Source organism: Amphiura filiformis, chromosome 16 (assembly GCF_039555335.1).
Source record: "Amphiura filiformis chromosome 16, Afil_fr2py, whole genome shotgun sequence".
Lineage (NCBI taxonomy): Eukaryota > Metazoa > Echinodermata > Ophiuroidea > Amphilepidida > Amphiuridae > Amphiura > Amphiura filiformis.
In genome coordinates, this window is record NC_092643.1 from 51987977 (window position 1) to 52010291 (window position 22315).

A 22315-nucleotide genomic window follows, 5' to 3' on the forward strand; every position below is an offset into this window, starting at 1 on the left:
CACACCTTGTTTCCTGCTCTGGCCTGTAATTTATATACCTTAAATATTTCTATGTTGCTTATATTAAATGTGATTAAATTAAATTAAATGATCTGGACCATGGAGGCCAAAGTAGCCATTTTTGAAAACTGAGTTACGTTACTGTAATTATTACCTTGTACAAACATTATTAGGCTACCATATATATATACTGAAATGCCGAAGGTCTAGCATACTTGGTTCTAAAGGTTTTAAAATGTTATGCATTTCACTGGGTTTTTAAGTCTATATTTTTGCCTTTATCTCAATTTCAAATTTGTCACCTTTGGTAAACATGGACCAGATTGTGCCACATTATAATGATTAGTAATGTAAGGTGTGTTTTCATTCTGTGAATTTCATACCAATAATTTGTTTTATTCATTCATTCATTTCATTCATTCCATTCCATTCCATTCCCATTCATTCAATCCTTCCTTCCTTCCTTCCTTCATTCATTCATTCATTCATTCATTCATTTAATTCATTCATTCATATTTTATTTCATCAATCATCAACATTACAAGTGACACTAGATACATCGTGTATCATGTATTGTAAGGTAGGGGTGTTAGCTAGAACCATAATTTTTCTGATTTACCAGGAAACATATAGTTACTATATTTGTTGTCTACCAAATGTAAAAACGTATTGCATCAAATATTTGTTTTTGGCAATACATGCTGTTACATTTTATAAACAAATTACATATTTGGAAATGGGCAAGTGCAGATTTTACAAAACAGGATTTGAAATTTTCAAAACAGAAAAATATAGGTTCCAGTGGTTTTTTTTTGTACATTAGTGTCATAAAAATCAGGGAATGGGCTAAGTTTTAATTTCCTATATGCTGGTTTCATACCTTCCTGCGGCTTGCCGCTTTTGATGACAATTTTGCTTCACTGCGCAGTCGCACCAGAAACTCTAGCGGTGACCAGCGGCAAGCCGATATATTGATCACTCCACTGCTTTGCCCAAGCTGCAGCATCGCTAAGAGTTCAAATCAAGTCAACTCGGTAGCGGTGCCGTTCTGACGTATAAGAACATGAGACGATTTTTGGCAATGCTGAGTGGCAACATTGGCTTTCATAGTCATGCAGCTACCGCTGAGCGGCGTGCATGATGAAGCGATAAAGTATGAAACCAGCATTAGAATCATAGATGAGGTGACATATGAGATCATATCAAACAGATGGATGGCACTCGTCATTATTCTTTGCCTGCCGGCATGCGGCAGATGTGTGACAAATCGGACTACGGCAAGTTTACATGTTACTTATAATGATTATTAATTATAGGTTAATGACTGTGCATCAGTTATTTCGAGGGTATTGTGAAATGTCTTAACATTGTAATTAGGAAGTGAGGAATATCCCGAGGGGCGCAGCTGAAAGGGATATTCAAACGGGACACTTATGTTGCATTCAATGGGGAAATCACAAAGCATGACATAAAGAGAATACCTCTTGAAAGGTCCTGTACAAACCAATAGGAGTTTCATGAGGGTGTTCCCTTTGACGGATGTGAGAAATGGGTGAGTGTAATAGATGAAACAACCTGACCAATAAAATACTAAAATTATTAAATTGATATGAATTAAAGTGTTTTTGTAAGTATTTTAAAACATGCCTTTCTGAAATTTCCCATATTCAGATTGGTTTGCAAAATTTGGTCCCAAAGAGCAAACAACAAATTTATTATAGGCTATATACTGGGTACAATTTGAGGGGAAAATAATTGACAAGCACTAACATTTAATGAAAATGAAGGTTTCTAGTATTTCACTGTTTCTTCAAAGTGTTAGCCTTGCGTTTCTGGGATTAAATTTTGGGTATGATAGCATGCATGGTTTCTAGTTGCCATGTTTATTTCATAATGAAACAATTTACTCACAGATTCCAGTCACGGGAATACCCAGTTTGCCACCAAAATGAGCTAATATCATGACTATAATTATATACATAGCAAAAATAATGACTATATTACATACAATGAAACGACAAAACCCTCAAGTGATTAGAACTAAAAGTTTGCACGCATAACACCCGGCGTGCATCACCGGCACAATGCATTACTCGCACAACGCACAAAATCACTCTAAATTGAAGTTTACCAGGCATACGGCAAAATTATCCGGAGGTACAATACTTCACTCTCCATGAGCGTTAAGCAACCATGGCTTAGTACTCTTTGGGTCCAGAGAAGATATCATACACATCCCACAATGCATTTCTCCCATATCAATTTTATGTACTGAATGGCTATTGACATGGGTCGATAGTGACAAAATGTATCGCAATGAACAGAACACATCCAGGTCTTGCAGAAAATGTTTATTTCTTGACTACCGATATGTGTTTGGACAGGCTATTCTCAACATGAAGACGAAGGTAGCCTGTACAATTTAATGGAAGTGTCATTTGCTGTAATGAGTTGATGTGTCATATTGCAAAGGATTCTGGGAATAGTAAGAAATCTTCTATGCTTTGGGTCTAATCTCTTTGCAAATCAATGATACAAAACAATTGGACAAAATCAAGAATATTGAGCATGGAGACAACAATAATATATAGGTGAGTATGTCTGCTCTTTGAACCCCAGGATAATAAACACACCTAATTCGTTTTTCATTGTTTGTTCACACTATATACGGAACAAGTATAGCTTCATTTAGCGCATTTTATCTTGAGTGCATAAGTTAAAGGGACATTTTATGATTTTTTAGGGCAAATCAAATCAAATCAAACCAAAAACTTAATATGATAAGCTTACCTGAATTGTTGCAGTTCAATACCTTCTTCTGTAATGACATCATTATCTTTTACTGCAAAAGATTCCAAACGCTGTCCAGAGCCAGAACTTCCTCTTTTCAATTTCTGTAAGAATTATATTATCTTCAGTTTCTTGTTTATACTGCAAAAGATGCATCACTACCAAGAGTGAAATTAACAGCTTTTCTATCAGGCCCGTTTTGTACAAAAATGAGCATCGTTCACCTGAATGTAGAATTTTGGGCTTGTAACCACACCTCCCTTTCTTTTTCATGTTTTTAGGGATATTAAAACACTATCTAAAACCACCATAACTAAAATTTAATATGGTGATTGTGTGACGATTGGACAATTACACCAGTAAACAAGGTAAAATACTGCCAAATTGTGACCCCTGAAGGCAAATAACAAGAAAAAGTTATTGGAATTGGTCAACATGTTGGGTGAAAATGAACATAACTTTTTTTGATCACCATGAATCTTTCGTTCGGCATGATGGGAGATGCTTTAGGCCAACAATCGCCGCTGGGCTCAATGATTTTTATCCACAACAGGCCACATTAGGGGAACTACGGGAGAGGAACAACACCCATTGCCCACTTAATTTCACCCTCGATCACAATGGCATTGCATGCATTTTGGAGATGGTTGTAAAATGCATAGCATTCATGCATTTTACATGCACTTACCCCCAGATGAAATGAGGCACATTTTACTCAAAAGTTTTGCTGGCATATCTGTCAGGAGTATCTCCATTTATTTGTAAACCAGAATTGGATTTAACTTCAGCTTATCCAATAAAATACGGACCCAAAGGGTACCGTTATAATACATCAAACTTGGCTTAACTTTTCAAGAGAAAATTTCTCCAGAGAAGTTTACATACATTTATTGAGTCAATCCTTTAATATAAATTCCTTAGAAAAGTGCATATACATTAATCCTACTTTCCTGAAGCCGGAAACATTCAGGAAAGTAATCTGCATATTTGACATCTCTCGTTCAACTTCTCATGCACTATTTCTCAAATTTATTAGTTACTTAATTATTACTATTTGTAAACACTTATACAATTACCTATGGTGATCCAATTATTTTCATATAATTGGATTCAAGATTAAATTTGTGGCCCTGTCCCTTTTTTACCGCCACAATTTCTGACCTGGATAGTCTTTACTTTCCCACTAAATACAGAGTCTGTCCCCATCTACACACAGTGTTTGCTCACCCGTAAGATACGGGGCCCTCCCGGGAATTTCCCGAGCCAATTCCTAAATTACTCACCCGTGAGATACGGGGCCCTCCCGGAATTTCCCAGAGCCAATTCCTAAATTCCTCGCCCGTGAGATACGGGCCCTCCCGTAATTTCCCGAGCTCATGCCTACACTACTTACCCGTAAAGAGTGTACGAGCCTCTCCGAACAAAGTGTGACCCAACTTCTCGCGAAGAAGTTAACCCAACTTAATTCCTTGTATAAGATATGGACCCTCCAGGGAATTTTCCGGGCCCTTTTGCACACACACAAGTGTGGCCCAATCTTATCTTATCATAGAGAAGTTAACCAAAATTAATTCCTTGTAAGATGCATAAATGAAATGCAATGAAGAATGAATGAATGAATGAAAATGAATGAATTTATCGGGGCCAACTTCTCAGAGAGAAGTTAACCCAAGTTAATTCCTTATACGATACATTTTAAATGCATGAAAGAAATGAATGGATGAAAATGAATTAATGAATATGGGGCCCTCCAGGGTATTACCCCGAGCCCTTTTGCGCACACGCAAGTGTGGCCCCACTTCTTGTCTCGCAAAGAAGTTAACCCAAATTCCTTGTAAGCTACGGGGCCCTCCAGGAATTTCCTCGGCCCCTTTGCACACATGCAAGTGTGGCCCCACTTCTCTTATCGCATAAGTTAATCCAAAATAACCTCATAAGATACGGGGCCCTCCGAATTTCCCTGGCCCACACACAAGTGTGGCCCAACTCCTCTCCTTGCAGAGAAGTTAACCCAAATTAATTTCATGTAAGATAGATACGGGGCCCTCCAGGGTATTCTCAAGCCCTTTCCACACTCGCCAAGTGTGGTCCAACTTTAAAGAAGTTAACAGCAATGTATTAACCAGCAAGCTACAGAACCCTTTTTAAATTTTTTTCCTGAACACCTAGATCTGTATACCCAAATGTGGCCTAACCTCTCCAAGAGAAGTTAAAATGTGCACTTCTTGAATCCTCTCCCTTGGTCAGCTTAACCGCCTCTCTTCTGGTAATTTGCCCATGCCCAGAAGCTACCATTAAAACGCAGACTGCAATACCCTTTAGGTCTATGTACCTCTAAACCCCGTGCGATATGGATGCCTTCCCAGCCAACTAATGCTCCCAAGTGACTGTCCACAAAGGTATTGAATACTGGGATATGACCTAAATTTTTGGGTGTGGTGGGTGGGAAAATTTTCTTCACATTGGAGATCCAACCTTCTCCTTCCATGACAGATAAAATGTGCCTAATTCTTGACCCACTGGCAGTGTCAGAGGGTTATTAACCACTTCCCATTGGCTACTTCAAACAATAGACCTTAAACCTCATTGGTCCTTATACACCTGCTTATATAAAGCCATTACTAGGCAACAAATCAATAAATCAATCATATTGATTTGTCCAAGCACAAGCTATGGACCAGGGTTAGACTCTTTCACAGGAGGTAAATTTGTTTATTGTATAGATACAATAAACTTTATTATGGCAAATAACCTCTTTCTGAAGAGGAAATATCAGCTTAAAGTAAATCGTTCATCTACCTTTTTAAATCGCCTCTTCTTTCCCTCAGATGTCATTTTCCTGAGCTCGCTACCAACAAAGCGATATTCTTCTGATATTTTGTTCAGTTTTTTAGTGACTTCTGTCATGGTGGCTGTAAGTACTCTATAGAACAGGTCTAAGTACTCCACTGTTTTCTCAACGACATCTTCTCCTGTTAAATCAAGGATCAATTCAGTTTAAGGTGAGTCGGAGTGGTGCCTGAGCTAGCAGTGTTCGTGCTTATATATTGAGACAAAATAAAGCCCACACTCAGGGAAAGGTATGGGTTAAATATGTGAGATTCCAAGGCTTATTATAATGGGGATTTTCCCCTTTGTGCAGGGTTTTCCCAGGAGAGCGATAACAGGAAAACTTTTGTTTTGGCCTATTATTTGTAATAACTCAATACCTGCAATACACATGGAAATATACATGTGACCAGTGGTTTCATTGACTCATTGCCTATCAGATCAATGTATTACCCTGCAGAAATAAACTATATTATTTAAGCAAAATTACCCAAACTGGGAAAATATAGACTGAAGGCTCCGACTGGCCATAAGAGATTTGTCTTATCAATTAAAGCAAACTAAGAAATGGAAGGCATAAATGACATCATTATTCCATGAACACCTCCTGATTATTAAGGTATGGGGAAAATAAGCCCTTCTGTAAGAATATACATCCCTGTTTTAGGCACTGAGATTTGCATATCAAACTGGCTTTTTTCCTTTCAGCATAAACTGAAATGAACTTCAATACTTTGTAAGCTACATGTAATAACTTCATACCTTCATTATCGTCTGTTGTCTCAACTCGGATGCCTTCAACTTCTTCTTGATCTTTAGCTGTGAAGTTGAAAAATGAGATTATGCCATATCAAGTTATTTTTTCAAAAACTCCTCTCTATATAGGGTACACAAGAGCTGACGTGGGCCCACAGGGGTATGAATGAAACTTCAGGGTTTCATAAAATGTTAGTTATTATAAGTGAGGTTGGGTGGGTAACAGATTATCCCAAGTTGAGGTACTCACCATATAATTATGAGTTCATTGCCTAGAGATAATAGAGAGCTTGGGATTTCCAAACGTTCAATATCATAAGCCTGTGCATCTATTCAAAATCACTCTCATCTGATGCAATTTTAAATAGATGCACAGGCATATATGTGACACGATCTGGGGCTTAAGGCGGCAAATTTGAAATTGAGATAAAGGCACAAATATGGTGTAAAAAAACAATAAAATACATAAGAAAATAGACATCACAAAACTTCATAACTTCTCAGTATATGATAGCCTAATGTTTGAATTAGGTTATAGTTATAGTATCTCAATTGTCAAAAATGCCTCCTTTGGCCCCCATGGACCAGATCATGTCACCTATAACATATACGTTTGGAAATCACAAGCTCTCTAATACATATCCACCCTAGTCTGATTCAAAGTCACTGGACTCTGTATATGTTTTCTACGCACTGGCTGGCTGTCTTTATCTGACCTTCAACTTGCAGAAAATGTAAGTTTTGAAAAGCTAAGTCTCTTTAAAGTCAAGAAATTGACATTTCCTAGACCCTGTTTGTACAGAAAGTCAATGGGGAGCATTTACTGGTGTTCACCTAAAAGTATCCACACAATTACCTATATCCGGTATATCTGGTACATCAGCTGCAGGTGACACTGTGCCTTCTGTTATGTCTTGTGTGAATTGTTTGAAGGCACCTGTGGCTATGAGTTCCCGTACTAACATCCATAACTGTCCTGCTCTCTCTGATTTCCATTCCCTGGTTATGGGTGTAGTGAGATCAATAGCTCCTATTATAAACAAAGACAACAAATGCATTTACTGAACTCAAATTCTTACAAAAAAATTAGGACTGCAAAATTGCAGTTTTTATACATTGTGAAATCAAACAGTTCACAAACAGGGTAACTCAAATTCTAGCATGGCAGTTTAAAACCAGCATGCAGTGGCCATACTCTTTAAAATAAAAAATAGGTCTAAATAAGCGAGTTTTTCCAGAATTGCCAGTATTTATGTAGGGAGATTGTAAGCTATTCCAGTTGAAATCCATACACCTCTATGGAAGACATGACCTAAATCTCCCACACAGGGAGTGAAGACTCCAAATGGAGTCACCCATTTAGGTTACTCAATTTGAAATTCATGGAAGATTAAGGCCATGTCTTCCATAGGGAGTGTATGTAAACTGCTCAAATAAAGAAAGTCTGCAGTCATGTAACCTGTCCTACACCAAACCCTGATCTTGTTATGACAATTTAATTGATAAGGTGGTTGTGAGCAGAATCTTGTTAGGCAAATCATTAAGACTGTTAACTTAAGATGTAGGGAAATAAATGTGTAAAACCTTACTTGATTTTTTTGGTTGTAACTTTCTTAAGATTGCCAATGCTTTCATCTCATTATCTTTGCGGAGTGCATCTTTGGTTGAAGTCATGGCTGCCGTAAACAGAAGCTGAAGGAAAAATAACAGTCAACCATAGAAGTTAAAATATATAGCACAATGCTATTACATATAATATATAGATCAATCTACTTCGCACAATGCTCTATATGGGAGGAAATATTGAGAAATAAGCAAAGCTGAAAAAAATCCACTTAACTTTTCACCTTCTAGAGAAAAAAATACAGCAGTTCGTAACCACAAAGTCCCCCTTGCTGCAGTGTAGTACATAAAGATTTAAGTAAAATTAAAATAAAAAAATAAAAAAAAAACATATAAAAAAAATATATATGCAACTCAGCTACTTTTAAATTGAGAATCCTTGGCCCTACTATCCTTACCAAGTTACAACACTATTCACTATGTACTTGCATGGTTCCGCCATTATGCACTATGTGCGGGGAGAGCCTCGAACTGGCGGCATACATGACAGGAGGAATTACGTAACTTACCGGTACTGCACAAAATGTTATATGACTGTTCAATTCCCATTCATGTATGCTGCCAGTTCGAGGCTCTCCCGCACATAGTGCATAATGGCAGAACCATGCAAGTAGCGAATACCCCATATGGATCTCCCGATATTGGGATGGAAAAAAAACCTGACCAAAATGGAACATACGAGAGTCGGTCAGTATGTAATAGGAGTTGACTTGTGACGCCATATATGGATTGTTTTCATGGCATTTCTCAATTATCACATAAACACTGTACCTTTGTTTTTCAAACAACACATGTAAAAATTATATCACACACATGATTACGTAACAGCATTATAGCATAAAAACAATCCATATATGGCATCACAAGTCAGCTCTTATTACATACTGACTGACCCTCATACATGTACACATGCACATACATCTAAGTAAAAGAAGAAATACATTATCGCAAAATCCCCCTTCAAAGCCAGGGAGACAATCAGCCGAGTAACTCCAAACCATCAATTTTGAATATCACACCTTCGCCCACATTTTTTTAAGTTACAAAATTCAGCTGAAACTTTCTTTCAAATTTATTTGAAATTTAAGCGATAAATATTTTTCACAAAACGCAGGTGTCTATAAAACTATGCAGCCACATATAAAACTTTCATTCAGATTTTTAAAGAGAAGAATCATGCTATTCTAGTTGAAATCCATCCACCCCCATGGAAGACATTACCTTTATCTTCCACATAGGGGATGTAGATTTCAAATGGAGTGACCCATTCAGGTAACCCCATTTGAAATTTATACTCCCTATATGGAAGCTTACGGTCATGTCTTCCACAGGGGGTGTATGGATTTTAACTGGAAGAGCTCATTAAAAGCTTTGGCAGAGTGATATATAATAGAAAGATCTAGAGAGAAAGGAAAAAAAATAAAAATAGGAAGAAACTTGAACACATGAAGAGTTCAAGCACAAAAAGGACTATTCCATTTGAAATCCAAACTCCCCCTGTCAAAGATTAAGCTAAAGTCTTCCACTTCAACAGAGGGAGTATAGGTTTCAAATAGAATAGACAATTGGGTAACTTGTTGTAGAAGATATAGGTAAGACAATTTACAGGAGGAGTATAGGTTTCAAAATATTTATCCCTAGCCAATTCCATGGAAAACAGTGGCATGATCGACAGAAACTTAATAAACCAGATTTGTTGAGGAGATAACAGAGGAGACAAATAATAGAGGAGACGAGTAGAAAAAGTGACCCTGCCCGGGAATCGAACCCATCCCCTCAGATTTATGAGAACTGTGCCTTAACCACTTGGTTAAGGCCAAGTGGTACTGGGTTCGATTCACAGGTAGGATCACATTTTCTACATGTCTTCTTTATTATTTGCGATAGCGAACCTGGTGAAAATTTAGGTTTACTTGCCAATTCCATTTGAAAAACATACTCCATCTGTGGAAGACTTTTCTTAAATCTTCCACAGGGATATGTCAGATTTCAAATATCCCATTGATATTATTTAAAGCTGATATTGATAGATGCATAACATGGAAGGTAAGTATGTTGCCTATGGAGCTCGAGGATAAGTAAGAGGTGCGTAAGCGAACTCAAATATAGCACAAGCATACATAAAAGAGAGTAAGCGCTGACAAGTTGAGCGCTCGGATGAGCGATGTCACCAGGTCCGGACCCTGTACCGGCATCAGCTGAATTCAAGTAAACTTAGAGGGCACAGGCATGGAACATTCCAGTCTATGTGTTATCAATCTATGGATAGATGTATCCACATATATTTGTGTACATCATCATCAGTCGGCTGCGGAGCAGGAAACTACAAGTTTACTCCAACTGTTGCGATCTTGGGCTAACAAAACAATTTTGTTTGGCTGCAGCATCCTCCCAGGAGGTGCTGGACATTACAATTATGGTGCAAAATTATTACAGTGTGCGTGGCCATCCAGTTTTCCTCTTCCCATGTGGTGGAATATAAAGGGCATATTCTTTCACAGGCTCAGCATCTGTAAGATGCGGTATATGGCTGAGAAATTTGAGTTGATGAGTCTTGACTTCGGCAACAGTGGAGTGGTGTTGGTGAGATCGTAGATGGTTTCATTTGGAATTTGATCCACATGTTAGATGTTTAACATGACTCTGTAGCATGATGTTGCAAAGGCATTGATCCTTTTTCATGTCCTTGGTGGTACAGAAAGACAGTAACACAGGTGGCCTCAAACAGCTGAATTTTGTTTCGATTGGCAGGGATGGGCTTGTTGAATTTTGCCCAAAATTTGGTGAAAAATTGCACAAACTATATGGCAATTTGTATTAGAGTTAAAAAACAATTCTTGCTAAGAGGTTTAAGTTTTGCAAGCCAATGTTTGGGTTCAACATTGGCTTGCAAAACTTAAACCTCTTAGCAAGAATTGTTTTTTAACTCTCTAACACATCCAAGGGACAAAATATATTTCACATTATCTTCTTTCATTATGTTAAATGACAAAGACACCTAATTAATTGCTTCACCTCAGCAAGGTGGTTAAATAGTGCAGGCACCAAAAAATAGCATTATACAAAGATCTATATTTTCAGTTATACCAAATAATCTAAAGATAAATTAAAATCACTTTTATACAAGAAGAGATTTATTTACTAAATTTACTTTGTTAAATTACTACAAGATATTTAATTAATATACCAAAACAAATATTGCAATTTGAAACAAATTTTAGAAAAGAGAAATAATGGAATATTACAGTTGAAATTCTTACACCCATATAGAGGACATGACCTTAATCTTCCACAAAATGAGTGTGAATTTCAAATGGGGTTACCTGAATGGGTGACACCATTTGAAATCTTTAACCCTATGGGGGATTAAGGTCATGTCTTCTACAGGGGGTGTATGGATTTCAACTGGAATAGCCTCATGTTAGTTGCATCTAGCGCATACTCAATAAAGGTCACACAAATCAATATTGTCTAAGTCTTCATTTGAATAAAATGCCATTCTCAATCCATTTTGGTGCATCACCAGTATTATTACTAAACTGCTTTAAAGAGTAAGAAAAATTTGTAGTCTTTCATGCTTTGTGAATGAATCAATCCTGCCCTCCCACTCAACACGAAAGTGGGTAGCCAATGAGTGTTCTTCAGTTTCCCCCTCCCCCCTTTGCAATGGGTTTTCATCAAATTTATCCCCCTTTTATGCAAAATCAAGGACAAACTTAGAGGGGAATAGCCTTTTTGGAGGTTTTCTAAGACTAGAACTTCAACCCTTTTCACAATTTTTTTCTATTTCTATTTTCTAGCTATTTTTGCTTCTTTTAACTATACAGGCCAGCGTACTTTTTATACGCTACAGCTAGTCTGGCTTGTGCATTTTGCATAGGTCTGGGCCATGGATTTTCCATTGACCCAAGCGTGTGTCCCTAATAGACAAACCTAGGGGTAAACAAGCACACAAACTAACAAACAATTACACATATTCAATGTTAATACAGACATAAAATAGACATAAATAGGCCTAATGAACCCAAATATCTGTCAAGATATTTGCCGAAAGCTTCTTCTTACAAAAATACCCCTTTTCAAAATTTTACCAACACAGATGAATTAAATACCCCATATTTTCATGATTTTGCATTCTGCGCTGACAGTTAATATATCCATTTTCCACAACATTTAGAACACTCATTGGTTGTCCACTTTTGTATTGAGTGGTGGGGTGGGGACAGGGAATCAACACCTTAAATGAACTAAATGAAATGACAAACTGCTTGATTGGTTGCTTTCATGCTTGATCCTTCAAAATCTACAATGGGGAATTCCAGAAATTATTTACACCCCCCAGAAGACATGGGATTCCCATATGTTTTAACAATTTTAAGATAGCAACCCCAAAAATAAATTGTGTTTTCTGAGTGAAAAGTCCCAATGTTTTCTATCTTGTGAGCCATAAACTAAAAAAGATATGGGTATTCCAAAATATTTTAATTTTTGTGTGTGCAAATTTACAGAGGAATTATCCAAGTTGTGGCTCACATAGTGTAATTTGGGAATACCCTTTTTTTAGGGGGTGTCATTAATTTCTGGAACAGCCCAGTGCAAATAAGTTAAGTTGATGAGGGAGTGCCAATTTGCTGTTCAAATTTGATTATTTGCAGGGTTTTACCTGAATGCTTGACTGAGAAGGAGAGCAGTAGGTCAAAGGTCAGATGGGTAAAAATGGAATGATAATAAATCAACAAGTTTTAGTTTAATAATATTTCTGCCGTTTCATTAACACTCTCTAAATGAAATGAAAATGTTTCCCTTTCAGAAATCATTCCAAAATGCTTATACCAACATATTTTGAATGATGTTACTTAGTTCATCAGCACAAGCACACACAATTTTGACTGGTGTCAAGGCAAATGTCTGCAAATCAGGAATATTAAATTCCAATTCTTTCCATAGGGTCAAACGCTTAACACATCAGTTGCCATATGCGTGATTAATCAATGCATTTACATCAAACACAATGTTCACTCTCTCTGCTAGAATCTGGGACACAACCAAGTAAAATTTTGCAGTGGTTTGGTTTCAGAAAGTCACTTAAAATGTGGTTCCACTGCAAGGCAATTGCTAATTGGGATCCAACATCCCACAAGTTTGTTGATGCAATTATGCACGTCCATCCCTCGTTTAGATATCAAGGGATTGAGAACCTGAAAGCCATAACTCACAAATAATCCTTTGTGAGTTAAGGCTTTCTGGCTCTCAACCCTCGAAATAAATTTGTACACATAACCATACAGGGACGAGCCACAAACATGGATAACATATTAGGGTAATTCCTTCATGTAATTATACACAAAATTAGGGTAAGTGTTAGAATTAGAATTAGGGTTTAGGAATAGGATTAGGGTTAGGATTAGCTTAGACAAAATAATTACATGAAGGATCAACCCATATTTACTCAACCATGGTATGTCAAAGACAGCCCTCTATATCAATTTTGGGTATACAGATGGGTCAACTTTTCTTCAAAAAGCCAAATCTTAACTTAGTAGCCTAACATCAAAATTTGCCAAAAAAGTTTGGCATTTGATGATATAGGAGTGATGAGAGTGAACACCGCTCAGATGTAATGCCTGATAATTGTCATTTTCAGCCAATAGTCATCAACCAGTAACTTCATTAACTTACCTTGCCTAATAAGGACTTGACACTTGCCTTGAATTGAGATTTAATTTGAGCAAATATTAGAAGCATATTCTACCACTAGTGTTAACTTATTAATTATAAATATTTTGTCATTTGGACATCCAGGCTTTTACTCCGTCTATCACTTTTTTGGATTTTAAAGTTTTCATAGTATAATTTCAAGAAAAAAAACTTTCGTACAATTTTGGCAAGCCAGTCTGTTGCCTTTCTCAATGGTGTATGCCAATCGATCCTTTGTTGGTTGGTATGACGTCATCGGATGATGATGACGCCCTCAGGATCAATTGGTCATAGATGTGACTGAGTTAGAAGGTCCCCTGATCGCCGTTCATTAGGCTCTCCATCATACATGGCTGTGATTTTCTCCGTATCCAGATAGGGTCCCTTATCTGGTGTTCGGTTGCCATACACCATTGAGAAAGGCCACAGATTGGATTGCCGAAACTGTATGGAAAATGTGAGTTTTTTCTTGGAATTGTAAAAACTTTAAAATCTAATTGTTGAATTCCTGATGAATCTCTTCAATCCATCTATCACTCTCACTCTCCCGGATCTGGAGTGAAACTTTTCATTGGAAAATTATAGGGAAATTACAGTTTTTGTTCATTTTTCCCCTTAGCACACTTTTCAATTTAGCTTTCAACATGAAAATTCTTGAAAATTTCCAAGTATGTCATTGGTGGTAACACTATTTCCTACCCGGTTAGTTGTGCATGTGCCACACACACAAAATTACTAGCATTCCAAGTACTTGTCAATGAATTTCATCCATGGTGTTGTCTTTTTTAAAGACATTCTTGTTCAGTTTGACACAATGGATAACATTTTCTTGAGCTGAAATTGAGAGAATATCAAACGGGATTATATTTTACAAGTTGAAACTTTTTCATGAAAAGAATATGCTGCTGTGTAAAATTCTTTCCCAATCGTACAACAGCAATCTTTCACTCCAGGATCAGAGGGAGGTTGAGTACTTGAGTCATGGAACAGCCAAGTTATGACAATACTCCCACCAAAATAATACATATTACACATTTACTGTTTGACCACTTTTAATGACAATGACATGAAGCAAACCTGTGGAATTTCTTCAAGTATCTTTGCCATAAATATGGGTAAATGTAGTAGAAAAAAATATGTAAAAATACATAGGGTAAAAACAAAATGCTGAATGAAGATGCCACGATGGGGTTGAAAGCTACGCACTGCTCAACAAATATTATGGGAATGTAATGTTTTACCAAATGTCAAATGACAGAGTTCAGTGTCAGTATGTACATTGTACACTGCTATGAGATGAAGATTAATTTCATGTCAACAACATTTCACAAGGTATATTGCTGATAGCGTTAGATAGGCAAAAGTGATGCATGCTGGGAACAAAAAGGGCTTACATCCACTCTCCATGACTACAGTTTGTCTCGACTTAAGTAGAGAGTACCGCCATGTTGGATTTTGCAGTGCCAGATTCAAATCACGCAGGCTAACCTAATACAGCGGGGACAAGCGTAGAAGGGCAATTGGTTCGTACACTGGCAACACAACTACGTCAAACACTTATTCGAATCTGCCACTACAAAATTCAAAATGGTGTTTCTCTCAACTTGATGAGACGAGACCACAGAGGTCCACTATACACAAGAGCCGAACCACTGTACATGTTCACGTAACCACCTCAACTCATTTGCATAATTTTGGAGGTAGGCTGATCGTATTCCGATTCGTTGAACATCTAATTTGCATAGTTTTGGAGGTTTCCATATTTGGGTTTACCTAATTAATTATTAATGACCCGGACGTTGTTTACAAAATGACGTCATAGAGCTTTGTTACTCGTCCGATTCGAAACACGAAAAACAATTGCACTTTTCTTTCCATATAGCGGAGGTGTTAGTTTTTTATTTAAGGAAATATTCCTCGTGATGACCCCATGTTGACAATGGCTAAATATGCTGTATTAGTTCTGGAATGGGTCCGGCGATGGTCCGCCATTTTTTTCCTTCAGATTTTGAGGTCATTTAGTAGACTTGCTTATACCAGTCGTTTTCGTTATCCTAATACAGATTGCATAATTGGAAAGTGAACTTCGACGTATGTGATGCGAAAAAGTTTTGCCGTACCTTTATTGATTCATTTACATGCATATTTCAGCCGAGACGGTTACGTTTGCGGCCACGCAGCGGTATACAGATATTCTCATCTTGTTTTACTAAAGTAAAACATCTTTGGACAAGACACAGCATGATTTGATATCTTTTGAGCCCTTTTCATTCCCAGCATGCATCGGTTTTGTCTATTGATTGCAAACAGCAATATACCTTGTTCACAAATGTTGGAGTATCAGAAATAAATATAACTACTTTTTTGAGTTTTATACATTGCCTAACATCTGTTTTGTCTATTTATTTGTCTTTTTTGTTTATGTGATGTGAAAATGGAATTGAAAGGTATATATACATATATATATATAGCAAAAAGTTGGTGAGTAAATATGTTTTCTATTTCATCAAATGTATGGGTGTGTCTACAGCTAAATTGTTCCAATATTATGATGGAAAATTGACAAAACATGTAAACCCAGATATGAGAGTAATGAAAATATTTTCAAACAAATTATTGACATATGGCTTACCTGAAATTGTCTCTATGGTAAGCCCATTGTTAAAATAATGGAAAGATTTATTCAATGGGAAAGAAGTGTCTGAATGAATTATTTTTAGATGTGTGTATTAATTAAACCCAGTCACAGTAGGCAAGGAAGTATTCTTTGTTTCTCACTTTTTAACTGATTATATTGAGGTTTTCTTTTACTAACTTGAGAAATCAGTTTTGTTTGTAAATGCTTCTTTACTGAGGAAAGAAGACTTTCCCACTTTCTGCTTTTTCCTGCAACTTCTTCACCTTGTTTTGTATTGCTTTCTTCTGTTTATTTTTTTATATTGATGAAAATAAATAGGTAATGAAATTAGAAGTTGCTACAAAACATATGCCTAATTGAGACCCACATCTGCTTGAAAAAATTGAAATAGAAGACAAAAGATTGTGCAACCCTGGAAATTTTAAGGCAAGAACAAATATTATTGTTTTTGCCAAATTAGAATTTCTGATTTGAGATCAATTTTGCACAAAAATGGGAATTCCCTGCACCCCTACAGTAGACAGCCAAAACTTCGCCAAAAATTTGTTGAATGCCTGTATCTTCTTTAGTATTTTGAAAAACTTTTGTTTATGAATTCCCATAGTTAAATGATGATTTTTCTTGTGGGGAAATGTTCATGACATCATAAAGGGAAGGGAGTCAATCATTTTGGAAAGAGCCCATTTTGGTCCAACAAACTCTCAGAATATCTGTGCCCCTTACCTCCCATGGGTTACGTTTTGGTTCCAGTTTGGCCTTCTCTTTCTCCTTCATGTGTTTAGTAGCTAGTGGTCCTTCTTCTTCTATGTGTTCATCTGCACTCCTGTCCAATTCCAGATCACTTTCTTCATCTACAAGTTCACCCTGAAGTGCATGTAAAGCTCCTATGCCATCAACTATAAACAGTACATCAGAGAATAATAAGTTATATCAACAATTATGCAGGGGAAAGTCATTAATTTATATGACACAATATCAAATCACACCAATACATTCCATTTAAAATCCACACTACCCCTGTGGAAGATTTTGGAAATATCTTCCACAGGGGGAGTATGAATTTCAAATGGAATGGACACATTAGGCAGCTTCATTTGAATTTCATACACCCTCTGAATAAGATTCAAACTGAATCTTCCCCTGAGGGAGGGTGAGTTTCAAATGGAGCTTTTAATGTGTTCATTCTATTTGAAATTCATACTCCCTCTGTGGAAGATATTTCCAAAATCTTCCACAGGGGGAGTGTAGCTTTTAAATGGGATAGCACAATATGCCCAGTAATAAAGCATGCCATATTGCTAAAATACTTACATCCAAAGTGAACTATTTGTTTGGAAAGTTAGGAGCTTTTACGAGGGTGTATCCAAAAGTTTTTGACATCGCCCAGAAGTGAAAGAGCTATACCGATGAAATTTTGTCAGTGTAATCACTGGTCCTTATGTACATTATGGTCCAAAAATGGTCTCATAAGTATGTTTACTTTCTTTACAGGTGGCGCTAGATGGGCAGTAGGCGCATAACCTGAAAGATGGTGAAAATTGAGGCACGCAGCATGATTAAGTTCCTGCATTTGAAGGGTTAGGCCTATAATACTCAGAAAATCTATGATGAAATGAAAGCAATCTACGGTGATGATCGCCCATCATATGGCACTATTGCTTTTTGAAAAAGGAATTTCCAAACTGGCCACATGTCCCTCACAGATGAGCCAAGAAGTGGACGTCCATCACAATACGGATGATGCGGCCACAGTGAAAAACTCAAGAAAGTGGAGGATCTTATCATGAAAAGGTTATGCGCCTACTTCCCATCTAGCGCCACCTGTGAAGAAAGTAAACATACTATGAGACCAATTTTGGACCATGATGTACATAAGGACCAGTGATTACACTGACAAAATTTCATCAGTAATAGCTCTTTCACTTCTGGGTGATGTCAAAAACTTTTGGATACCCCCTCGTATGCTGCACATGTCCCAATGTGGGATATCTTTGACATGTGAATGAAATATACTGGACAATCTTTTTTCTTATTCCAGCAAAGTAATAAAAAAATACTACTGAAAATAAATGAAAACCCACCTTCGGTTTCACCTTCCTTTTGGAACATGTAATAGCCTCCAGAGCCTCTAACAGCTATGAACAAAAAAATATCAAAACAATTTGATTATTCAATTCATACTTTATCATTTATTCATAAATGCTTCAAATATTCATGATGTAACAGACTCACCAATACAGGCACATTGCAAGCGGGGTACCCAGAAAGCTCACGGGTGCCACACTGTTATGCATTTTTTTTCAGCTTTGCTCACTCCGCTTTCCGGAATCATAACTTTGGGCGCCCCATTTTTGTCACTTTGATACGCACCTGTGCCAATATATGAGCTGGCAGTAGAACAGTGCACCCTATACATTGATATTTGTGCATGCAGTTGAGCCCTGGTGCAGTCAGTCCCTGCTTGTTCTCATGGAATAATTGAACCAACTTGAAATTCTCCTGGACATGAAACTGCCTTCTTCTATTATCTCAGTTACTCATATGAAAACTCTGGGAGTTGATCCTGGCTGTGATGGTTATTCTAGTTGTAGGCTGACAAGGGTTCTGCACATGTTAAGATCTGTGTCCCTCAATGATACTAAAGGATTTATATGGTGTGACTTGGGCCACAGGAGTTAACAGATTCCTGTCCAGTGTGCCAAGGGTTTATGCCTGTGCATATAGTGACACTATAAATCACTGTGCTTTATTTTGTCAATGCAACAGTGCACCACTTTGTACATTTATGCACCTACAGTATAGATGATTTAATTCCAGAAAAGAGGTATAGTACATGTATTTTGCCCTCCACATGCAAAAAAAAAGTGTGTTCTTCAGATAAAATTGTCCAACTCTCATACCTTCATAATGATCATCTGGTTCTTTTCTCCCTTTGGGTCTTCTCTCACGTATACGAGCCATTCTGTAAAGAATGCATGTTTTATACGATTATACTGTTCACCCAAGACAAAAAGTTTTTCCCACATGAATAAAGCTAGTTTCTGAATATCACATGGTGCTGTATATCACACACAGATTCCACATATGTGCCCATTCACCACAAACTGGTCGTAAAGTCGGCATTTTCCATTTTGAGATACAATCAAAAACAGTAAATGGATTTCTATGTAAAATATATAGGAAATTTGACCTTTGATGAACCATAACTTCACTTCCAGATGTCCGATAAAGCTGGTTGATGTGTCATTTTTAAGCTGCAAGTGCATTCTTTCAAAATCTGCAATAAACAGAAAATGATCTAGAGCTGACTTTACTACCACTTCGTGGTGGATGGACACATATCAGAAAAACCCACTCTTGTCTGACACATTGGCTTATGTCACTTACATGGAGGTGCAAGTCAAGGTAGTTGTGGCACACAAACTGTGCACTATAGAATACTCATAACCTCATTAATATACACGATGTATTTAATCCAATCACAGATAATAACTTTAAAATACGCGGACGCAAATGCAGGTTATTGAAAAAGTATAATGACCGCGTCTCGTGACGTAGCTAAAATTACGCTTAACAATGACTGCGTTACGTGACGTGTTATGCGTTCAAACAATTTACGCGGGCGGTGGCCACCGTATTTGGACATCGCCTGATTGTGCGCTAGTGTGATTGGTTGCTAGCGGTTTTTCGATAAAAAGCTTTGTCAAATCAGTTTTAAGTAGGTTACATATTAAAAATAGAACATTTAGGAAAGTTTTAGCTTGGCTCAATTCGATTTTTTACAGGGAAAACGAAAGATACAGTTAGAATTATATTTTGTTTTCAGGATATTCCTCGGTTCCAAAGCACAATGTTTAGATATTTCACAATACCCTCAAAACAATTGATGCATAGTCATTAACCTCTAATCAGTGCACAAAATTTAAAAAAATGTTATTGAGGCAGGTCTGTTTTTTAGCATTGACTGAATCAGGAAGTGCAATCAGGAGTTATCTGGTCTGTCTTGATCTAATGTAATAGGCACACAAATTGATGACAACTTGTATACAATACAATACAATACAATACAATAAACGGAATTTATATAGCGCCTTAGCATAAGTATGAACAAAGCGCTTTACAATTATCTTAAAAGTACAACTTACACTACATCTTAGGCTACACTTAATGTACAACTTAATTAAAAATAAAAACTTAGTTTGGAAACAAATAGGTTTTCAGGTTAGATTTAAAAGTGGCCAGACTATGTGAAGTACTGAAGTTTTAAAGGTAATTTGTTCCAGAGAGCTGGCACAGAATTGCAGAAGGCATTATTCCCATATGTTGTGTGAGTTCTTTTACATTCAAGCAGACTGCCATCAGCATGTGATCGTGAGGAACATACCATCAGAAAATGTGTGAGATTTTAGGAGATTTTGTATGTACAGTGGTGTTGTTTCATGTCTACTTTTATAAGCGAATGTGAGTAGTTTGTAGGTATCGCTCATTTACTGGAAGCCAGTGAAGCTCTTTCAGCAGAGGAGTGGTGTGTTCCATACGGTTTGCCTTGAAAACAAGTCTGGCAGCTCTGTTTTGTATCTTTTGTAGTTTTTGTGTGTTTTTTACAGTTGTTCCATATAATAAAGAGTTACAATAATCAATTCGAGAAATAACAAGTGAGCACTATGGGTATGTTCACTAGTTTTTCCTCCCATTCCCCGAAATTAGCTTCAAATTTGAGCTCTAAGCTCTAAGCACTTATTTCTGAGAAAATGTTGCCATCATCACATGATTAATGCCACATATAAACACCCTCATTCCAATTGTTCAAATATAAAAAAACACAAAATACTTACTTTTCTTTGATTTTTTTCATGATGGTTTCCTCTTTCTTACGGTTATTATGTACCCTGGCAGCCAAAAGGTCATTTATCAATTGTGCTCCTCTGTGAATAAACAAAGTGACAAATAAAGTAAGCACATAAATGCAAATAAGCGTTGACTTAGACCATAGATTCATAACACTGTCATTAGATTGGAGTGTTCTGTGCCTGTGTCCTCAAATTTTGCAAGCATGAAAATTATCAAAATCTTGCCAAAATTTGTTTTAGATTTTAGTTTATAATTTTAATGGTTTTTTATTACTTTTTTCTACACGTATGTGTAAATTCATTTCAAACTTAATTTGGCCAACAACATTCCTGCATCCATTTTTTTAATAAACTTTGTATTTTATGCTTGTAAGTATTTGTCACCCTAATTGAATCTATTTCTATAGTGTGTCATGCGTATTGATGGTCTGAAGTATTGATTCATCTTACCAAATGACCAATGCTCATTGCCTCGACCTAATATTTTTCATTTCATTTTCATTTCATTTCATTTTCTTTGCCAGATAAAAAACATTAAACATACAGTAAAACACATACAATGATTGCACAATATTAAAAGTATATAACATTTTCAATTGACCAGCAATTAACATGAGTTATTTTCATATAGGAGTTATTAAAAGGCAAGACTCCAGTCCATGATGAGGAATCCAAGACTCCCTCGGTGTGCAAAAACAGGAGAACAAGACACAGAGCCTCTGGCAGGATAGCCAAGAGTAACAAAAGTCACTTTCAAAGTGGCTAAACCTAAAAACTCTGCAAAAACAACACAGCAAAACAGAGATCACACCGAAGGAGACAGGATTTCTCCCCATGAACTAGAGTGGGGTAAATAAATAAACTAAACATATTACATAAGAAACACTCTATAAAAATCAATTCCAGCTGAGATTTTTGAAGTGCTCTTTGGAATTTGTTAAAACCCATTTAAACTGAAAAGAAGTTGATTACGGAGATCTTGAGGAAGTTGATCAAAAAAAGCAGGAAATCTGTTGAAAACAGTGAATTTAAAACCATCTGTGCGAGCATAGGTGTGACTAAATTTTAAATTCTCGTTGTTTCCGACCTACCGACCCACCCCAAAAATCCCACTGGATGGCAAGCAAACAAT

At 36.8% G+C, this 22315-nt stretch overlaps 1 protein-coding gene across 1 annotated transcript in view; it reads right to left on the minus strand.

The window, feature by feature from the left end:
- The window catches only part of LOC140172733 (piezo-type mechanosensitive ion channel component 2-like), a 98588-nt gene that overhangs the window by 63560 nt on the left and 12713 nt on the right, over window positions 1–22315 (minus strand). The window contains exons 12-20 of the mRNA XM_072195865.1: window positions 21169–21258; window positions 19234–19295; window positions 18415–18468; window positions 17057–17229; window positions 7965–8067; window positions 7232–7405; window positions 6382–6438; window positions 5590–5762; window positions 2791–2894 (exon numbers count right to left, since the gene is read on the minus strand). Coding sequence (XP_072051966.1) covers window positions 2791–2894; window positions 5590–5762; window positions 6382–6438; window positions 7232–7405; window positions 7965–8067; window positions 17057–17229; window positions 18415–18468; window positions 19234–19295; window positions 21169–21258 — 990 coding nt within the window. The remainder of the gene's footprint in view (window positions 1–2790; window positions 2895–5589; window positions 5763–6381; window positions 6439–7231; window positions 7406–7964; window positions 8068–17056; window positions 17230–18414; window positions 18469–19233; window positions 19296–21168; window positions 21259–22315) is intronic.